The sequence below is a fragment of the Uloborus diversus genome, unplaced genomic scaffold (genome assembly GCF_026930045.1).
Source record: "Uloborus diversus isolate 005 unplaced genomic scaffold, Udiv.v.3.1 scaffold_14, whole genome shotgun sequence".
In the NCBI taxonomy this organism is placed as follows: Eukaryota; Metazoa; Arthropoda; class Arachnida; order Araneae; family Uloboridae; genus Uloborus; species Uloborus diversus.
Genome location: NW_026558098.1, coordinates 1,211,349 through 1,228,076, shown reverse-complemented (window position 1 = coordinate 1,228,076; position 16,728 = coordinate 1,211,349). Strand labels below are relative to the sequence as shown.

Sequence of the window (16,728 nt, the reverse complement as noted above, 5' to 3'; positions counted from 1 at the left end):
GCTGCCATTTTCTATAAAGCATGTGCTTTGAAAAACATGCAATGTGGAAAGCTTCCAAAAAAATTAATTCTTACTAAATGAGTTATTGTTTGGAAAAATTCTTATTCCCTGACATTGGTAGACTAGAAAAGGGTGACATCTATTGAGAAGAAAGAGAAACTTTTTGATGATTGACTGAAAAACGGGAGATGGAAGCAGAAAACTGTACAGTTCGCAAGTATGTTAAGATATTGAACTGGAATTTTTGTACGAGTTGAAGAATTTTGTTTGGGCTTAGATCAGAAAAGTTATTAATTTACGTGAGAGCGCAGTAGAAAAAGTAATTGCTTTAAACATTCATATTTCGTCAAATTTTCAACATTTAACTTCAATATTTTAGTATTATACTTTTCTTTTATAATGTCGTTTTCTGAAACTGCGTGTTATGAGCCGAAAACCTTCAAATAAAATTTGTAGTTCTGAAAGAAATGCTTATATCTTCATGAATCTGATGCTTTCTCGAAAGTATGTAAAATGATTGTATATGTAGTAAGGTGATTTCTTGAAATTGACAGCTTATTCTCAGGTATTTAAGATGAACTATGATCAAAAAACATTAGTTTCATCAATTTGTGGCTGATCCCCTAAATGCAAGAGGTTAAGGGGAAGGGGGATGTTAAGTTACTTTTTTTTTTTTTCACACTGCATACTTAAAATTTCTTGTGCCTATGTATTTAAGCATAAATACAAAAGAAAAACCAGCTCCAACTTATTTTAAAATTTAAAAAAATTAAATATTTTTTGAAAATTTAAGACTCTACGTGACTTAAATTTTTACATTTTTGCTTAATTTTTTTATTTTATTACGTAATAAATCATCACGAAGAAAAATTAATATCAGTTAGTAAATGCTTTAAAAATTAAATTTTTAAGAATTTTTTTTTTCTTTGATAAAAATTCCCAAAAATTTCTCCTGCTAGTAATTTTTAGTCGAGTTTTTTAAACCATCCCGAAGTTATATTCTATAAATTAACCATGTTTTATTATTTGATAAAACATGAGGCTAAACTATTGCTTAGGCCTGCTTTGTTTACAGCTTAACAGCTGAGTTTGAGAGGAATATCTCATAAAAAATTGTTTTGTGTACTATTTTTAAACAGTCCAAACTTTGTTAAAAAAGTTCAATCGTCAAGCATTTTTTTGGGTTAGGTAGAGCAAGGTTTAAAGTACAACAAAACACAAAAATAAAATTGTTTTTTTTTAGTCAATTTTCGCTGAATTCAAGGTCTATCATCCCCTTAAGTAACTTTCAATGGAAAATAACAGGATGGAACATACCTTTTACGTTACTAAAGTTACAAAGCAGTTGGTCCCTTATTCCTCAAAGACACTTTCAAAACGTGAATTTTTTAAAGCGTTCCAATACTTTTGGTCACAGTGTGTAATATGCTCGACGTCGATGTCAAACACAAATGCTTCATGAAATAAAATAAACGCAGCAGTTTCTTTTTTAAAAAAAACAAGAGTTGTTTTATTCTTCACAATGGAAAAAATGTTCATATAAGAGGAAAAACTAAATGTAAGGAACGATTGCCACAGAGTTCAATGAAACAAATGTATGTACAGCAATGGTGTCATTCTGAGGGATGACTCCCGCTCTAGGGTCCCTGTGGGGAGAGAGAAAAAAAAGAATTATAAATGCATCACAAATAACTTTCATTGAACAAAGCACTTTGCTTTGAATTACAGTAAAACCTTGTTAAGTCGTCACTCAAGGGACCAAAAATTTTTGACCACTTATGTGGAGTGGAAATTAAGGAAGAAAAAAAAAGCCTTACAAGTATTCACAGGGTTCATACCCTTCAGGGAGAAAAAAATTCAAGCACTTTTCAAGTACTTTTCAAGGCAAAAAAAATTCTTTTCAAGGCAATATCATGAATTTGTACTAAAAATATTGTATGCAGATTTCATTTACTACAAACAAACACACACAAATAGAAATAAGGCAATAATACAAAGAAGTATAGGAAAACAAAATTGCTTTATCTACAACAACAGACACTTTGATGAAAGATCTACTATGTCAAAAGTTTTTCAGAAAATGTCTGAAAACTTTGGTCATAAACAAAAGCAGATTCCAGGAGGTTTCATTTTGCTATCTTCACATTTAAAGATGTATATTTTCTAGAATCAGCAAATTAATGTTAAAAAAGAAAAACCTTTCACGAGTGTTTGAGTGTTTTAACTTTTATGAGAAGAAACCAAAAGTTCAATGGCATTGCCAGAGAGGAGTTTTTGAAGTCACCCCCCCCCCCCCCAGTTTCAATATTTATTTCTAATATCAATGCGCTGGTTTATTACTATATAAGGGCGGTTAGGACAAAAACACCACATAGAAAGTATTTTCAGGTTGCACTGTTAAGTTCTAAAACATTAGAGGTTCGCAAATCATTCATAAGTATGCAAATCAATTTTCGTATGTATGTATTAGTTGTTCAGCCAATAAGGCATTTCAACTATCCTCGAGTAAAAATTAGTAAATAAGAAAAGTTTATGAAAGTTCACAGTCCAGTCTCCGCAACTTAAAATATACAAAAGCTGCTTAAGAAGTGATAAATACTCTGAATGTAAACTTGAGCCTATTCAGCTTTCACTGAATAACTTGTAAAAGTTAATAAATGTGCAACTTCAGATTCATAGCACTATATTTCGAAACTGAAAAGATTCACAAGAAGTTGACATATATTATGACAAAAGTAGCTTAATTTTGGGAACAAACGAGTTATTGTTGAAATTAGAATTTAAATTCAGGAAGGCAATTATATTCAGGTGTGATTTGCGAGTTCATAAAAAATTACCTGACAGTTTCAAAGAGCAAATCGGGGCAAAGGGAGGGTGGGGGGGTAATTTTTAAAACTAATCACCCTTATTACTTGAAGATACATATGGGACAACAATAACTTTTGATATGCATACAATTCAATTCTTATGTAAAAAAAGTTTATTCAGTCAAAATATTCTACGTAGAAGTACCAGGCCTAGTATCTGTTGATAACCAGCAACAAGCACTGGGCCTAGTTAGGCTGGTCCTATTCAATTTATTAGACCCAAATGAAGATCAATGACCCTCCTTAAGCTATTTACCTCTTTGCTGATTACAGCCACTTTCGGTAAGCTGTTCCAAGTACCCACAACCTTACTAAAGTAGCAATTTTGAACATTTGAAGTAAAGGGGAAAATTGAAAATATAGGGAGGTAAAAGCATAACGAACACTACTGGATTTCCAGTGAATAATCATAACACAACCACCCCCCTGTTACACACCTTAATTATTTTAGCAGACATAAAGAAAACACATGTACTTATAAATTCAACTTTATAAAATTATGTTATTCAACTTTATATTTAAAATACAAACTAAGTTAATTTGTTAGGTGCTCAATTGCTTAAATTTAAATTTTTTCAAAAACATGTTATAACCGAAAATTAGCTAAAGATAATTAAATTCAAAATTGCAAAAATAAAAAAGCATAAACAAGACCTAAGTAATTAATTCTTTAGTTATTAAAATAAAAAATAAAATAAGCTAATCTGATGTAGCATGTGTTAAAATAACTTCTAGTTGACAAAAATATAAAAATATTTACAATATGCAAAAGGATTGAAATCTCAAACAAGGGAAGCAAATGTTCGCGAATTAAGTTCAATGTTGTCATGTTTCCCATAAAACAAATTTATATTGAACTAAAATTAAACATAAATTATGCTAATGTAAGGTAGCATATGTGAAAATAACATCCGATTGGTCAATATATTTAAATATTTGCAAGATGCAAAAAGATTGAAATTTCAAACACAAGAAGCAATTTTTCGCGAAGTCTCAGTTCGTTCAACGTTGGCATGTTTCCCATAAAAAAATTTTTTTTAATTATTATTATTAAATTTGAACAAAAAAATACTAATATAAGGCAACATATGCGAAAATAACATTTGATTAGCCAAAATATTTAAATATTTGCAAGATGCAAAAAGATTGAAATTTCAAACACAAGAACAATTTTCCGCGAAATCCGAGTAAGTTCAATGCTGTCATGGTTTCAAAATTAATTCCTTTGTTAATTAATGAAATAAAACAAAAAATGATGTAATCTAAGGTACCATATGTCAAAATATCTTTCGGTTGTAAAAAACATCAAAATATTTACAAGATGCAAAAGGATTGAAATCCCAAACATGAAAGCAATTTTTCACGATGTTGCATATTGAACACATGTTCAGTAAATTGCATTGGTGAAATACTTTTTAAAACTTGTACGCACAATCCGATGATTTTTGAGAGAATTTAAGCAATAAGAAACTTTTTCAAGGTTTTAAAACTTTTTCCAGGTTTTCAAGCACTTGAAAATGAACTTTTTTTTTCAAGCACTTTTCAAGGTTTTTCAAGGGCGTACGAACCCTGATTCATGAATAGCAGCAGAATTCTGAGAGAAAAACAATAGCTTATGTAATCAATGTCTATAAGTTAGTTCAAATTTTAAAAAGGGGGGGGGGGAATACTGATGACAGTTACTTTGTTTTGTTTTCTCTTACTTATACATTACTTAATAACAACAACTTGTTTCAATGTAGTTACGGTACATTAATACAATCCTTCAATGTCGACCGATGAAGATGTTGCTTACGGAAAAGAACCATCTCTTCTAACTTACATCGAGCTTAAACACTTTCAGGGGCAGTGGTTGTGCTGTGAAACCACTAATTTATGAATTTTTTTTTTCCGAATTTTTTGAACCAAAATCGCTTGAGTCCTCTTCTTTTAAGTTTAATGAACAACATTAGATGGCAGAATAGCAAAAAAAAAATTTTTTTCGTAAACTCAATTTCTTGTTCAAATCATCAAATCTTCAATTTTTCGTTTACCCCAAAAATTGGAATTTTTTTTCTGATTTGAAAATTTTTAATTAGCGCTGAAAGAGTGAATCATTTTTCTTCTTTTTTTCCTGAGGTAGTCAATCATCTTGTTCGAAAAGATTCAAATTCATTTTTACCTGCATAAACATGTTTTTGTCCTTCCCCAGCTGGGGGGTGTGAATAAATGGGGACACCACCCCCAGTGAAAAAATTTTTTTTACTGAAAAATCTATGTCTAGATGATCAAATAAACCCATTTGTGGTGTTTTTTCTTATGATTTCTCAAAAATTAATGACGCGCCCCTGAAAGGGTTAAATCCTGTGTTGTAGCTCCTTGAACTACTACACAGGAAGAATGTTGATGAAGTTAAATACTGACAAACTTTTTCCAGGTATTAGATTTTGTCTGTCTTGCTGAAAAGAGTTTGATTCATATTCTCGGCACTCGGCAGAGTCACGGCAAGAAGTATGCTTCGAATGACCAGAACCGAGGATCGAAATTTCAAGGAAAAATGACTATCAAACAAGTACGACACTATTTTCTAAGATCCGATAAGGAAAAGGAATTTTAGAAAGCAATTTTTGAGTGACTAGTTAACCGGGTAAAATTAAATTGAGTGACCGGTAAAGGAGGGTCATTTTACATTACTCTGAATGAGACCTTGTCGGGACCACTTAACCGGTCAACTGCTTATTAAAGTTTCACTGTATTAGCACGAAAAACTCGTCTTCTCCACAAATGACGACTCAAATTCTTCTGAAAGTACGACACGTTTACGTCTGCATATCGCTAAAATCCCTAGTGACTAAGAAATTTTTTGTAGAACACCGCAATTACTTGAGAGCGGGAATTAAAATCGAGAGAACAAGTTCAATCATTGGCTTAGAAAAAGCTGACCCTAAGACCCCCCAAGTCACATGACTCAACAACGATGAATGGTTGGTACGTTTTGTGTGAAACAAGCGAAAGAAACCTGATTTCTTCCAATGCTGTGCTTTAAAATCTACCACGTGACTTGGGATCTTGGTTCTATGAATGTAAGTCTTCACTCCCTCCATTTTATTCCTTCTCAATGGTAAGCACGCATTCATTCCCAAATAGGTTAAATTTTAGTGTTTCTCGTTAATTCTTTCATGAAAATCGGTCGAATGGTCTAGGCACAGAGATCCTGACATCCAGACAGAGAGACTTTCAGCTTTATTATTAGTAAAGATAAGTTTGAGCTGCCATGCATCTTGAGATAGTATGAGATGGTTAGTTGAGATAAATGGGTTATTTTTTTCAATCAGTTTCCCTGAAGCTTAATTAGTTAGATGTAGGTGTTGTTGTTTAAACACTATTTATTGATCATAAATTCGCTGTGCAGTCAACTCCCGATTATCGGCGGTCAGATTATCTGCGGGTCAGTTCACAATTTTTTTTAAAACTTCTGGTTGTGATGTTTGCCTTCAGATTTTACATGCATTTTTACTTTCTTTTACAAAAAAGGAAGTATTGTATTCACGAAAAAATGTTCACTCAAAAATCAACCTTTATTTCTATTTTGCAAACCCCCGAATGAATGTTGAGCTTTTTTTTTTCGACTCGACCACACATGGATAAGTGCCTAGGATTGTATAGACATTTTAACGATTCCCAAGTTAATTACGACTTTTATCGTGAGGTCTGTATGTGCGTTTGTATGTCGTATAACTCAAGAACGGAATGTCCTAGAAAGTTGAAATTTGGTACGTAGGCTCCTAGTGGGGTCTCGTTGTGCACTTCCCCTTTTGGTTGCATTCGGGTGTTTCTAAAGGGGTCTTTTGCCCCTTTTTGGGGGGAAATCATTGTTAATTTCGATATAAACTCAAGTGGCATTACAATTTGGCGGACACTTGGTGATATATCGCCAAGCTTTTGGTCGCCAAGTTTCGTCGAGAACTTGCGATTTTTTTTTTTTTTAATTTTTCAATCTGGTTTCAATGCGGCCACTGTTGGTGATATTTAGAGAGTAAACTATTGAATTACATTAAATTCCTTTGCAATGTAGATGCAATGTAGTAATGTTTTTAGTTATAATTTAAATGAATGTGTGAGTGTCATTAATAGTTTTTATCTATTGCATGAACCAAGTATCGTTTTTTTACCTATTATTCGGATTATCCGTGGTTAATACTTATCCGCGGTTACCGTGCCACCCTATTCTGCGGATAATTAGGAGTTAACTGTATATGCTTGTCCAAATAAATGAGTTTGATTTTAGACCATTGAATCTGTATTAATTGGTGAAACATCTCTAGGGTTTGAAATACACCGCCAGCTCAGTCATTTCCAGCCGAGGACTGCAGTTTCGTGCTTATTAGCGCTCATCAGCCCGGCATAGGAAAGTGACTGAGCTGGAGATGGAAAACCTCGAGTGCTAATAAGCACGAAACTGCAGTCCTCGGCTGGAAATGACTGAGCTAGCGGTGTATTTCACGTATTTTTGCTTTAGCCCTGGCTAATGGGCGGTAATTTACTGAATATCTCTAGGGTTTATTTTTTACCGTGGCTATTCCGGAGTTATCTCTGCTTTATTAGAAGCAGGTTTTTACGCACTGTATAAAGCCAAACCTGCCGACACCGTTTTTGTTTTTATGCGTTCGAGCAAGAATTTATAAAAAAATTTTGTCACTCACCATCTTTCGCTCGGGGGATCTCGAATACAGATCGTGTTCCCACAGGCCGGGGGAGAATCTTCCTCCTGAAACAGAAAGAATGTCAACACAACCCTAAACTGATATTAGACAGAACTCGTTGATTTAAATCAAGTTAATTAAAAAAAAAAAAAAAAATCAGTGATTTAAATCAATTGATTTGAATTAAGTGAATTTTTTTAACGAAATCATTGATTTAAATCATTAAAATGAAATCATTGATTTAAATCATTAAAATGAAATCATTGATTTAAATCAAGTGATTTTTTTTTAACGAAATCATTGATTTAAATCAAGTGATTTTTTTTAACGAAATCATTGATTTAAATCAAGTGATTTTTTTTAACGAAATCATTGATTTAAATCGGTTCATTTTATTTTTATAAATTAATTTTGCATTTTTAGAATGGGTTGCTCTAAATTTCCCAACACTGCATAAAACAATCTTAGATTCAAAAGGCAAAACTACATGGATTCCTCTAGCAGATTTCACACTCCAAAATTACAGTTCAATGGGGTTGTTTCCTTCAATCAAAAGTACTACTTTTAGTCACTGAAATCGATAGAATGAGTAAAAAAAAAAAACATGGACCCAGAAAATACTTTCATTTTCCCAACAGTTATTTTGTAATTCATTTTTTAAAATGTCCGATTTTGAAAACAAGGCGTGGTCTTGATGATGTCACAAATGATGCAATTTGGCGCATCTTCCACCATGTTTCCACATTATGATAATCAAGCAACGAATTAAATATTGCTTTCTACGCTTGCTATCAACCACATCATTGCCAATACACATGAGAAAAGATACAAATCAAATATTTTTATCTGTGAATGGCATTATTTCATTATTTGTGATGTCACACGACAAAAGCGTTAACAATGAAAGAGAAGCGATTTAAGTAATTTTTTAAAAATATTAAACTTAAACAAATTATTTAAAAAATGGTCAGACCCTACGTTTTTAATCATGCTCTTTCAGAAAAAAAATACTTTTAAAATTTTGGAAACGACCCCATTCAGTACAGAACCCAGGGTTCGAAAATATCGTGATATTTTCAAAAGTATCGAAAATATCCAATATTTTCAAGCAGCACAAACTAAAAATGTCAAAATAGTGAATGCATCTTTAAATCACCGTCTATTTTCTTATACTCTTATTACCACAATATGCAGAATTAAAATTAAGGTTTCTTTCATTATTTATATCTAATATTTCATTTTACATTTTTATCAACTTTATTGAGTTCATTTAGCATTAGCTATTTTGCTCATCTTTCTTCTGTGAGCTACTTTTAAACAGTTATACAATTTTGAAATAAAAAATGCATTAGTTGGTGTGCAGTTATAAGATACTCTTTTTTTTTTTTTTTTTTTCTGAGCAATGTTCAATATTTAATAAGGCACATTTAATATGAATTAAAATTGTTACATTACTCATAATTTTATGAATACAAAATAAAAAGGAATATTATATTACTTTGTTATATTAATGACGAATTAATAAACCACAAAAATAAAGCACATAACTTTTTGCTTATTTTTAATAATAAATGAAAACTATTTCTATGGTTAATATAATTTTTACATTGAAAATACCGTAGTTAAAAAATAAATATTGAAAATACTAAAATATCATGATGTTTTCAAAATAAATATCAGATATATATACAGCAGAAGACCGTTATAATGCCGACCTGTATAATGCAATTCTCTATAAACCGCACTACTTTTTAGAAGTAAACAATAGGTGTTGAAGTTTAAAAAATCCCTCTGTTTTGCTTTGCAAAAATAAAAATGGTTATGCAAATTAAATTTTGAAAGTTTTTCATCTTTCCATCTTATTTCAAAGCTTTTAAATTGAAAATGAGTACTCACAGTAAACAGCAAATACCAGATGGCTCTTGAAAATGCAGCTGTTATGTAAACCATGAAGATGCAGGATTTTGATTGTGAAACATATTTATTTGTGAATAACTCGTTGTAATATGGGTGCTTTAATACTCATTGCAGATAAAACTCATTCTGAAGTGCTAATATAGAGACATATTCTGAATGTTAGTTCCAAAATTTGTGAAATGATCTATGTAACACAAAAACCTGTATAACGCAAAAGCTCTGGTCCCAAGGTGTGCGTTATAACGGTCTTCTACTGTATCGTGATACTTATCGACATGGGCCCCCATATGCAAAGTTGCAGGGGGGGAGGCTCAAATATTTTCCCCGTGGAAACCGATTTCAGGACAGATTAGAGTCATTAAAATTTGACATTTTTAATAACTTATTCATTAATGGCTGGAAAATCAATGTTTTTACATTTTTGCAAAGAAAAAAGTACTAAAAGCAAAGAAGTTCTAATTTCAAGGGGAGGGGTGGGGGGGCTCGAGCCGCCCTATATGGGCACCCTTGCTTATGGACTGATACATATCGGTGAACCCTGACAGAACCAAATAAAAATTTGCAGTTTTTCTTATACACCATACTAATATTGTTAAGAAAAGTAATTGCACAACATATTCTTTTACACGAAAACGTACACGATGACGGAAACCTTATTTTCAAACAAATTATAAAACAAAATCTTGTACTAACTTCTTATCCAAGTAAAATATTGTATTTGTAAATCTTTAAAATGTAATGGGCAGTTAGAGAACTTATCTGGGGGATGTTTTAAGCAAGGAGTTTTGTTGCCCCTCAAGTGATATTACACATTCTTTATAGCAGGTAAAAATTTCAGAAAATTGGGATTTTTTTCAAGCATTTTTGGGTTTTGGTTTAAAAAGTTTTTAAAAAAGGGAAAATGAAATGTAAATGTTTAAGAAGTGATTCAGGGTTCGTACTCAATTTCAGAAATAAAATGAAGGAGTTTTGAAGGAGTAAAATAGGATGTTGAAGGAGTACTAACAGGCTGTTCTTAAACAATGTCGCACTTTTTTTCAACGTATTTGACCCCTTTCCCCCTTTGTCACAAAGTGTCATACTTCACCTTACTCCACCTCTTGTCAAATGTCATATCTTTAATAAAAATATTGTTATAATAATGATGTCACTGTTTGTCACCCTCTCTCTCTTCCCCTTATCTCAATTTCATGAACCTGTCTTCCCCTCAAGGCGTGACATCACAAGTGGATGACCCTTTTTTCAATATTATAACTACGATTAACTACACAATTGTTAACACAATCACTTAACATACCAAAGTACACCTACCTAAGTATTTTTAGATATTTAAATAATGATTACACAACCTGACTTTTGCTGCTGAGAGTGTGGAGGAGGGAAAAACAATAACGATAAAACTTATAAAACTTAAAAAAATAGCCAATCACCAGCAAGTTTTACTTCACTTATGAAATGTTTCAATATTCTAACCTTCAACTTTTATGACTTAACTATAACAATCAATTTGTAAATCACATCTTTATGAAAAATTAAATGCACGAAAGCACATTAAAATCGCCCTTGTGACGAAGGTTAGTGGTCGATCAAAGTATTTTAAGTTACTGTCATGGAGGAAGATTATGTAGTCTTGAACTTTAAAAGAAGGAGTTTCGAAGGAGTTAAAACCAAAATGAAGGAGTTTCCTAAGTGAAACTTTTATACTGCGGTAGGAGGGGGGGGGGGAGGGTTGGCCGGAATGGACCCAATTGGGTTGGACCCAATGGGTTTTTTCGAAAAAACCCATTATTTAGCCCACTTTTGGGTTTTTTTAAATTTCCTGAGAAGTTTTTAAAAAATTAATTTATATACTTTTACAAGTTAAACTTCTATTTTGTTTGTTCTTCACCACAGACAATGGACATAAAAAATGAATTTTTAACTTTAATAATAGTATTTCTTAACGGCATTAAAAAAATACTTCAAAGATTTTAAATAAATATATTTAACTTCTTTCTTTAACTGGTCTATAAATAACTCAAATTATCTTGACTAAGTCCTGTCATGTCTGATTTTCTCAATATTTGTAGATTGTACAGAGGAAACTACTCTTTACTCTAGCTAAAAGGCTTTCATGTGAATTATTTTCTGCAAACCTACACATCACAAATCTTGAATAAACAAAGTATATTTTTTAGAAATTAACAGGTTTTAAACGGTCGGACAGAAAACAAAATAGGATCTACAGTATTTTCATTATCTTTCGAAGAAGTTTAATATTTCTCATTCTGTACACAGAAATAGAAAAACAGGCAACATAAAATTCAAAGAAATGTCTTGATTAAGCTTGAATTCAGTAAAAAGGGATTTAAACTACTTGAGGTTCTACAGTAGTTTTGCATAACAAAATGAAATGCAATAAAGTAAAATGCAAAAAAAAAAAAAAAAATGTAGTAATTGAAAACGAACAAACGAACAATAGATTTTATCACTCGAGAAGTAACTTTGCCCTAACTGTTGGTAATCACGGAAACTAAATAATCTGAAACTTCACCATTCTTGGGTTTTGTCATCTTTTACACTTTTCTTCAGAAAATGCTGAATTTCCAGCTTTTTTACCCCAAGACAATTTTTGTGCTTTGGCCATATACTTACGCTACAATATGCTACAAGCACCCCACATTTTCCCTAAAAAAACAAAAAAAACCCCACATTTCTTTTAAAAAACCCAGCTTTAGTTGGGTTTTATTTTAAAAAACCCAAAAAACCCTGGATCCATGGGCTTTTTTAAAAAAAACCCGGGTTTTTGCCAACCCTGGGGGGGGGGAGGGATATAATGTTTCACAAGAAATTGGGGGGGGGGGGGTCATTTACTTCGGTGTATTAATTGGAAGAAGGCATAAAAATTCGAGAAGTACATCATTTGGAAGCATCAGCGCCAAACAGATGGCAAAGATTAGTTCACGTCTTTTATAATAGAAAATCCTTCCGGAAATTCATGCCTTTATTTTCGGTCTATCTTTTTCAGAGTTCATACTCATTTTCAAAAGTAAAAATTAAGGACTTTTAAAAAAATTAAGGATTCATCGGGGAAATGATTAGATAATTTTAGGTATACCATTTAAAAGTTTTCCGGAGGGGAGGGGGGCAAAGTTCATGATACATATTGAAAGAGAGGAAGCAATTCCTAACTCTCAATATTTTTTATATTTTTTTGGGGAGGGGGGAATATTAAAAAAATAAATAAATAAATAAAATATAAATTGATTATCCTTTCTCCTTGCATTGGAACTTATAATTTGGTTTTAAAAACTTCATTATACTATTTCAGGATTTAAAAAAAAACTGAAGTTGCACTTCATTTAATCATGAAATTCGAAAACATTTTACCGGCCGTTAAGCCTAACCCAAACCATTAGAGATTCACCATAAATATTTTGAAAGCTTTCTCAAATACATAAAAACAGTAACCATGGCAAGTTTAAATGCAATCAGACTCTGTGGGAGCTGGGCCAAATTTTTTCGAAACTCTTTTGCATTTTTTCTAAAATAAATTTAAGAAATAAAAATATCATTGAAATAATGAAAAAAATATGCAGATATAAAGTAGCATATGGTAAAAAACCTTCCAACATTTAAAAAGATTGAAACATTTGCAGGATGCAAAAAGATTGAAAGCTCAAACAAGGCAAGCAATTGTCGGCGAAGCACAATTTTTAACGTGGTAGGCATGTCTCCAAAATATAAGTTTTCGGCAGATATCGTGTAGGATCAAGATTTGAAGGAGTAAAAAAGAAAAAAAAAATAAGAAAATGGGGACTAAACTTGGTACAGTTTTTTAAAAAAATAAGGAAATTTTCAGAAAATTAAGGACTTATTAAGGGTTTTTTAAGGACCTTAATTTTGCATGATGAAATTAAGGGTTTTTTAAAGACGTACGAACGCTGTTTTCGCAGAGCAGAGAAAGAACTAGACATTTATTTTCAAGCAAATGAAGCTCATGTGAATCAGTTTTTGTTGAAAGAGCACAGTCAAACTATAAATTTTTCAAGAAATAAAAAAAAAAATTCATATTAAAGAAGTTTTTAAAACAGAAACCCACTTCGTCTGCTACTTTATTGTGTCGTTGTAGATGCGGTTAGAAATGCCTTTTTAACACAAATCAGTACGTTTGTCTTCAATCAATATAAAACCAAACACATGCCCAGAGCCTGATTACCGCAGGGGCATGTGGGGCATGGGCCCTCCTCTTAGAGTTCAGGGGGCCCAAAAATCCCTTAAAATATCATGCCAATTAAAAATAAATAATGATTTCACCCAGAATTTAGAGTACAATGATATCATTGATAGTTTTGCAAATGCCAAAACAAGGACAAAATCTATTTGTTGATAAAAAGTCTCCTTAAAAATGTTATCTCTTTGCAAATCTGAAAACCACTCCAAAATTCAGTCTGCATTTATTATTAAAAGTTATATCATAGATAATTTTGGTATTCACGGTTTACTGCAACGGGCAAAGTTTAACCACATTTTATATATTTATTGTATATTACTATATCTCTTCTACTTTTTAAATGTATATATTATATTGTGATATAATGTACAACCAAATTTAGTATGGTTGCATAAAACGCAAGTATCGAAATATTTTATTGCTTCAACATATAAAAAAAGTGGCAATGGGGGTTGGGGGGGGGGGGGCAGGGGCACAAAATCAGGACCCAATACATTCTGATTTTGCTACCGTTTTTCGGTACCTTCACAAAAATCAAGTAATAAAATCAGTGGCTTCACAAAAACATTGAATATTTCACGAAAATTCACATTTTAAAATATAAAATTTGTTTCTCTATTTAAAACAAAATTGACTCATAAAATAAAATTCTAAGCAGGGTTATATGAACAATCGCCTAAATAGAAACCTTTTTGTGGTATTTTAACTCATTTTTAGAGCTGTTTCTCGCCAAAGTGTATTCATGCGATAGTATCGCAATCTTTCAACATCTGTTTCGGGAAACCGTTTTTCTCATCATTTCCTATATTGTACACAGTACATAGCCCATTAAGCTGAAATGACGATGGTATTTTTCGTACTTCTTAGGTTTTCAGCTCCCCCCCCCCCCACAAAAAAAAACGAAACATGTTAAAACAATACTAGATGACATTGACACTTTTCGAACTAAAATTTCACTTGTTCTACTTCTCTTTTACAAAAATTAGGATGCCTCTCAAAGTTCACAACAACAATGTTGATAAAAAAAAAACCTTTCACAAAAATAGAATGGTGCAATACTTTCACAAAAATAGGTAGCGAGAAAAAAATTCTGGATTGGCCCCTGAAAATAAATTTCATGCCCTGTGTCTTCAAAAATCTTAGTCAGACCCTAGAGGGGCCCTGAAGTAGAAATGTGCCCCATGTCCAATGTCAGGATGATCGGGCTCTGCCTATGCCCTTCTACCAAAAAGTGTTTCATATGAGCTGTGTGCCAGAAAAAAAAAAGTTTTGATCAGTTGAGAGTCATGACTCACTCCTGGGTGCGTTGCTCCTCCCCCTGGGGCCCCCCGATCCCCGGTATCCCCGGGCGGAGGCCCCCCGGTAGTGCGAGTCTCCCCCTCTCATGGGGGGCCTGTACCCCCCTCGGGAGCGGAATCCGCGGGGGCTGCGGAAGGTCCTGGAGCCCCCTCTCCCTCGGTAGGAGTCTGATCCGTCTCTGTTATCCTGCAAAAGAAACAGAAACTAAGTTAACGAAACCGTTGGGAGCTTAAAAAAAATGGTTTTTGCTGACAAGTTATCGCTACAGACAGTTTGCACATTGATACAAATACAGTAGAAGACTGTTATAACGCACACCTTGGAACCAGAGCTTTTGCGTTATACAGGTTTTGGCATTATATAGGTCATTTCAAATTTTAAAACTAATATTCAGAATATATCTCTATATTAGCATTTCAAAATGAGTTTCATCCGCAATGAGTATTAAAGCACAAATTATAGAATTAAGTCATTCACAAATAAATATGTTTCACAATCAAAAGAAAGTGAATTATTATCCTGCACTTCTGCTAGCTTCATGGTTTGCATAACAGCTGCATTTTCAAGAGCCAGCTGGTATTTTCTGTTTACTGTGAACACTAATTTTCATTTAAAAGCTTTGAAATAAGATGGAAAGATGAAAAACTTTCAAAATTTAATTTGCCTAACAATTTTTATTTTTTCAAAGCAAAACAGAGGGAGTTTTTAAACTTCAAAACCTATTGTTTACTTCTGAAAAGTAGTGCAATTTAAAGAGAATTGCGTTATATAGGTCGGCGTTATAACAGTCTTCTACTGTATTCCCCCTACATATCCAGTGAGTAGAATATACAGGTGTCCCTCGTATAACACGGTTCATTCGTTCCATGTCGTATCGAAACTGTGTTATACGAGACTTTTTTAAAAATAACATTTTTACTCATTTTTAATGCTAATTATGTATGTGCCAGAGAAAAATCAGATGAGAAGGTGTATTGTGTAACATCGAAACCGTGTCACACGAGACTTAGAAATAATGTAAATCGATGGATGTGCACTGCGTTATATATCGAAACCAAGTTTCATAAAAACAAAATAAATACAGTTGAACCTCCATATATTGAACTTTCTCATATCGAAATTTTCTATATATCCAAATCCCAGCAAATTTCTATGTTCAGTACATAGAAAAATTGTTTCTATATATCGAAAAAATCTCTATATATCGATTTTCTTTTTTGAGACATTCGTAGATTTTTTTTTCCACTTTAAACTGTTTGTCTCATGAAAAATGAAAATTAGGGGAAAAATTTTGTTCACTAAAGGTTGCTACGAAACTCATAAGGAATCTGGGGTTGAGGGCTGTGTAGATAGGTCGCTGCTCCGTTCTGGAGTTCTTGAATTCCCTCCAGTTTATTTCAAACCTCACTTGTAACAAATGACACTGTAAAATCAGTTTCAAGTTCTCCCTTTTGTCTGTTGATCATCATTCCTAGTCTTTATAGATGCAGTAAAAATCATTCGAGTGAAGTAGATTGATTTTTTACTTTTCTTTGGATTACATTGTCAAAACGAAAATCTCCTCATGTTGTGGATCATGTTGAATTGAAGAAGAATGAAGATGTATGAAGGAACACGCAAAAATGTAATTTCTGTTATTTTTTTAATTATTAACTTTCATTTAATCCGATGCTCGTATAAATTAGAAATTGGGTTTCATACACGAAAATTAGCTTTAATTTTAGTGTTTTAGGAGATTTTTATGCTAAAC

The 16,728-nt window shown here is 32.4% G+C and overlaps 1 protein-coding gene across 1 annotated transcript in view; it reads right to left on the bottom strand.

The window, feature by feature from the left end:
* Nucleotides 1-1,521: 1,521 nt before the first annotated feature.
* The window catches only part of LOC129232811 (serine/arginine repetitive matrix protein 1-like), a gene marked incomplete at its 5' end in the record, with an annotated part of 37,463 nt that continues 22,256 nt past the window's right edge, over nt 1,522-16,728 (bottom strand). Inside the window, 3 exon segments of the mRNA XM_054866909.1 lie at nt 1,522-1,646; nt 7,550-7,614; nt 14,975-15,164. Of these exon segments, the coding sequence (XP_054722884.1) occupies nt 1,638-1,646; nt 7,550-7,614; nt 14,975-15,164 (264 nt within the window).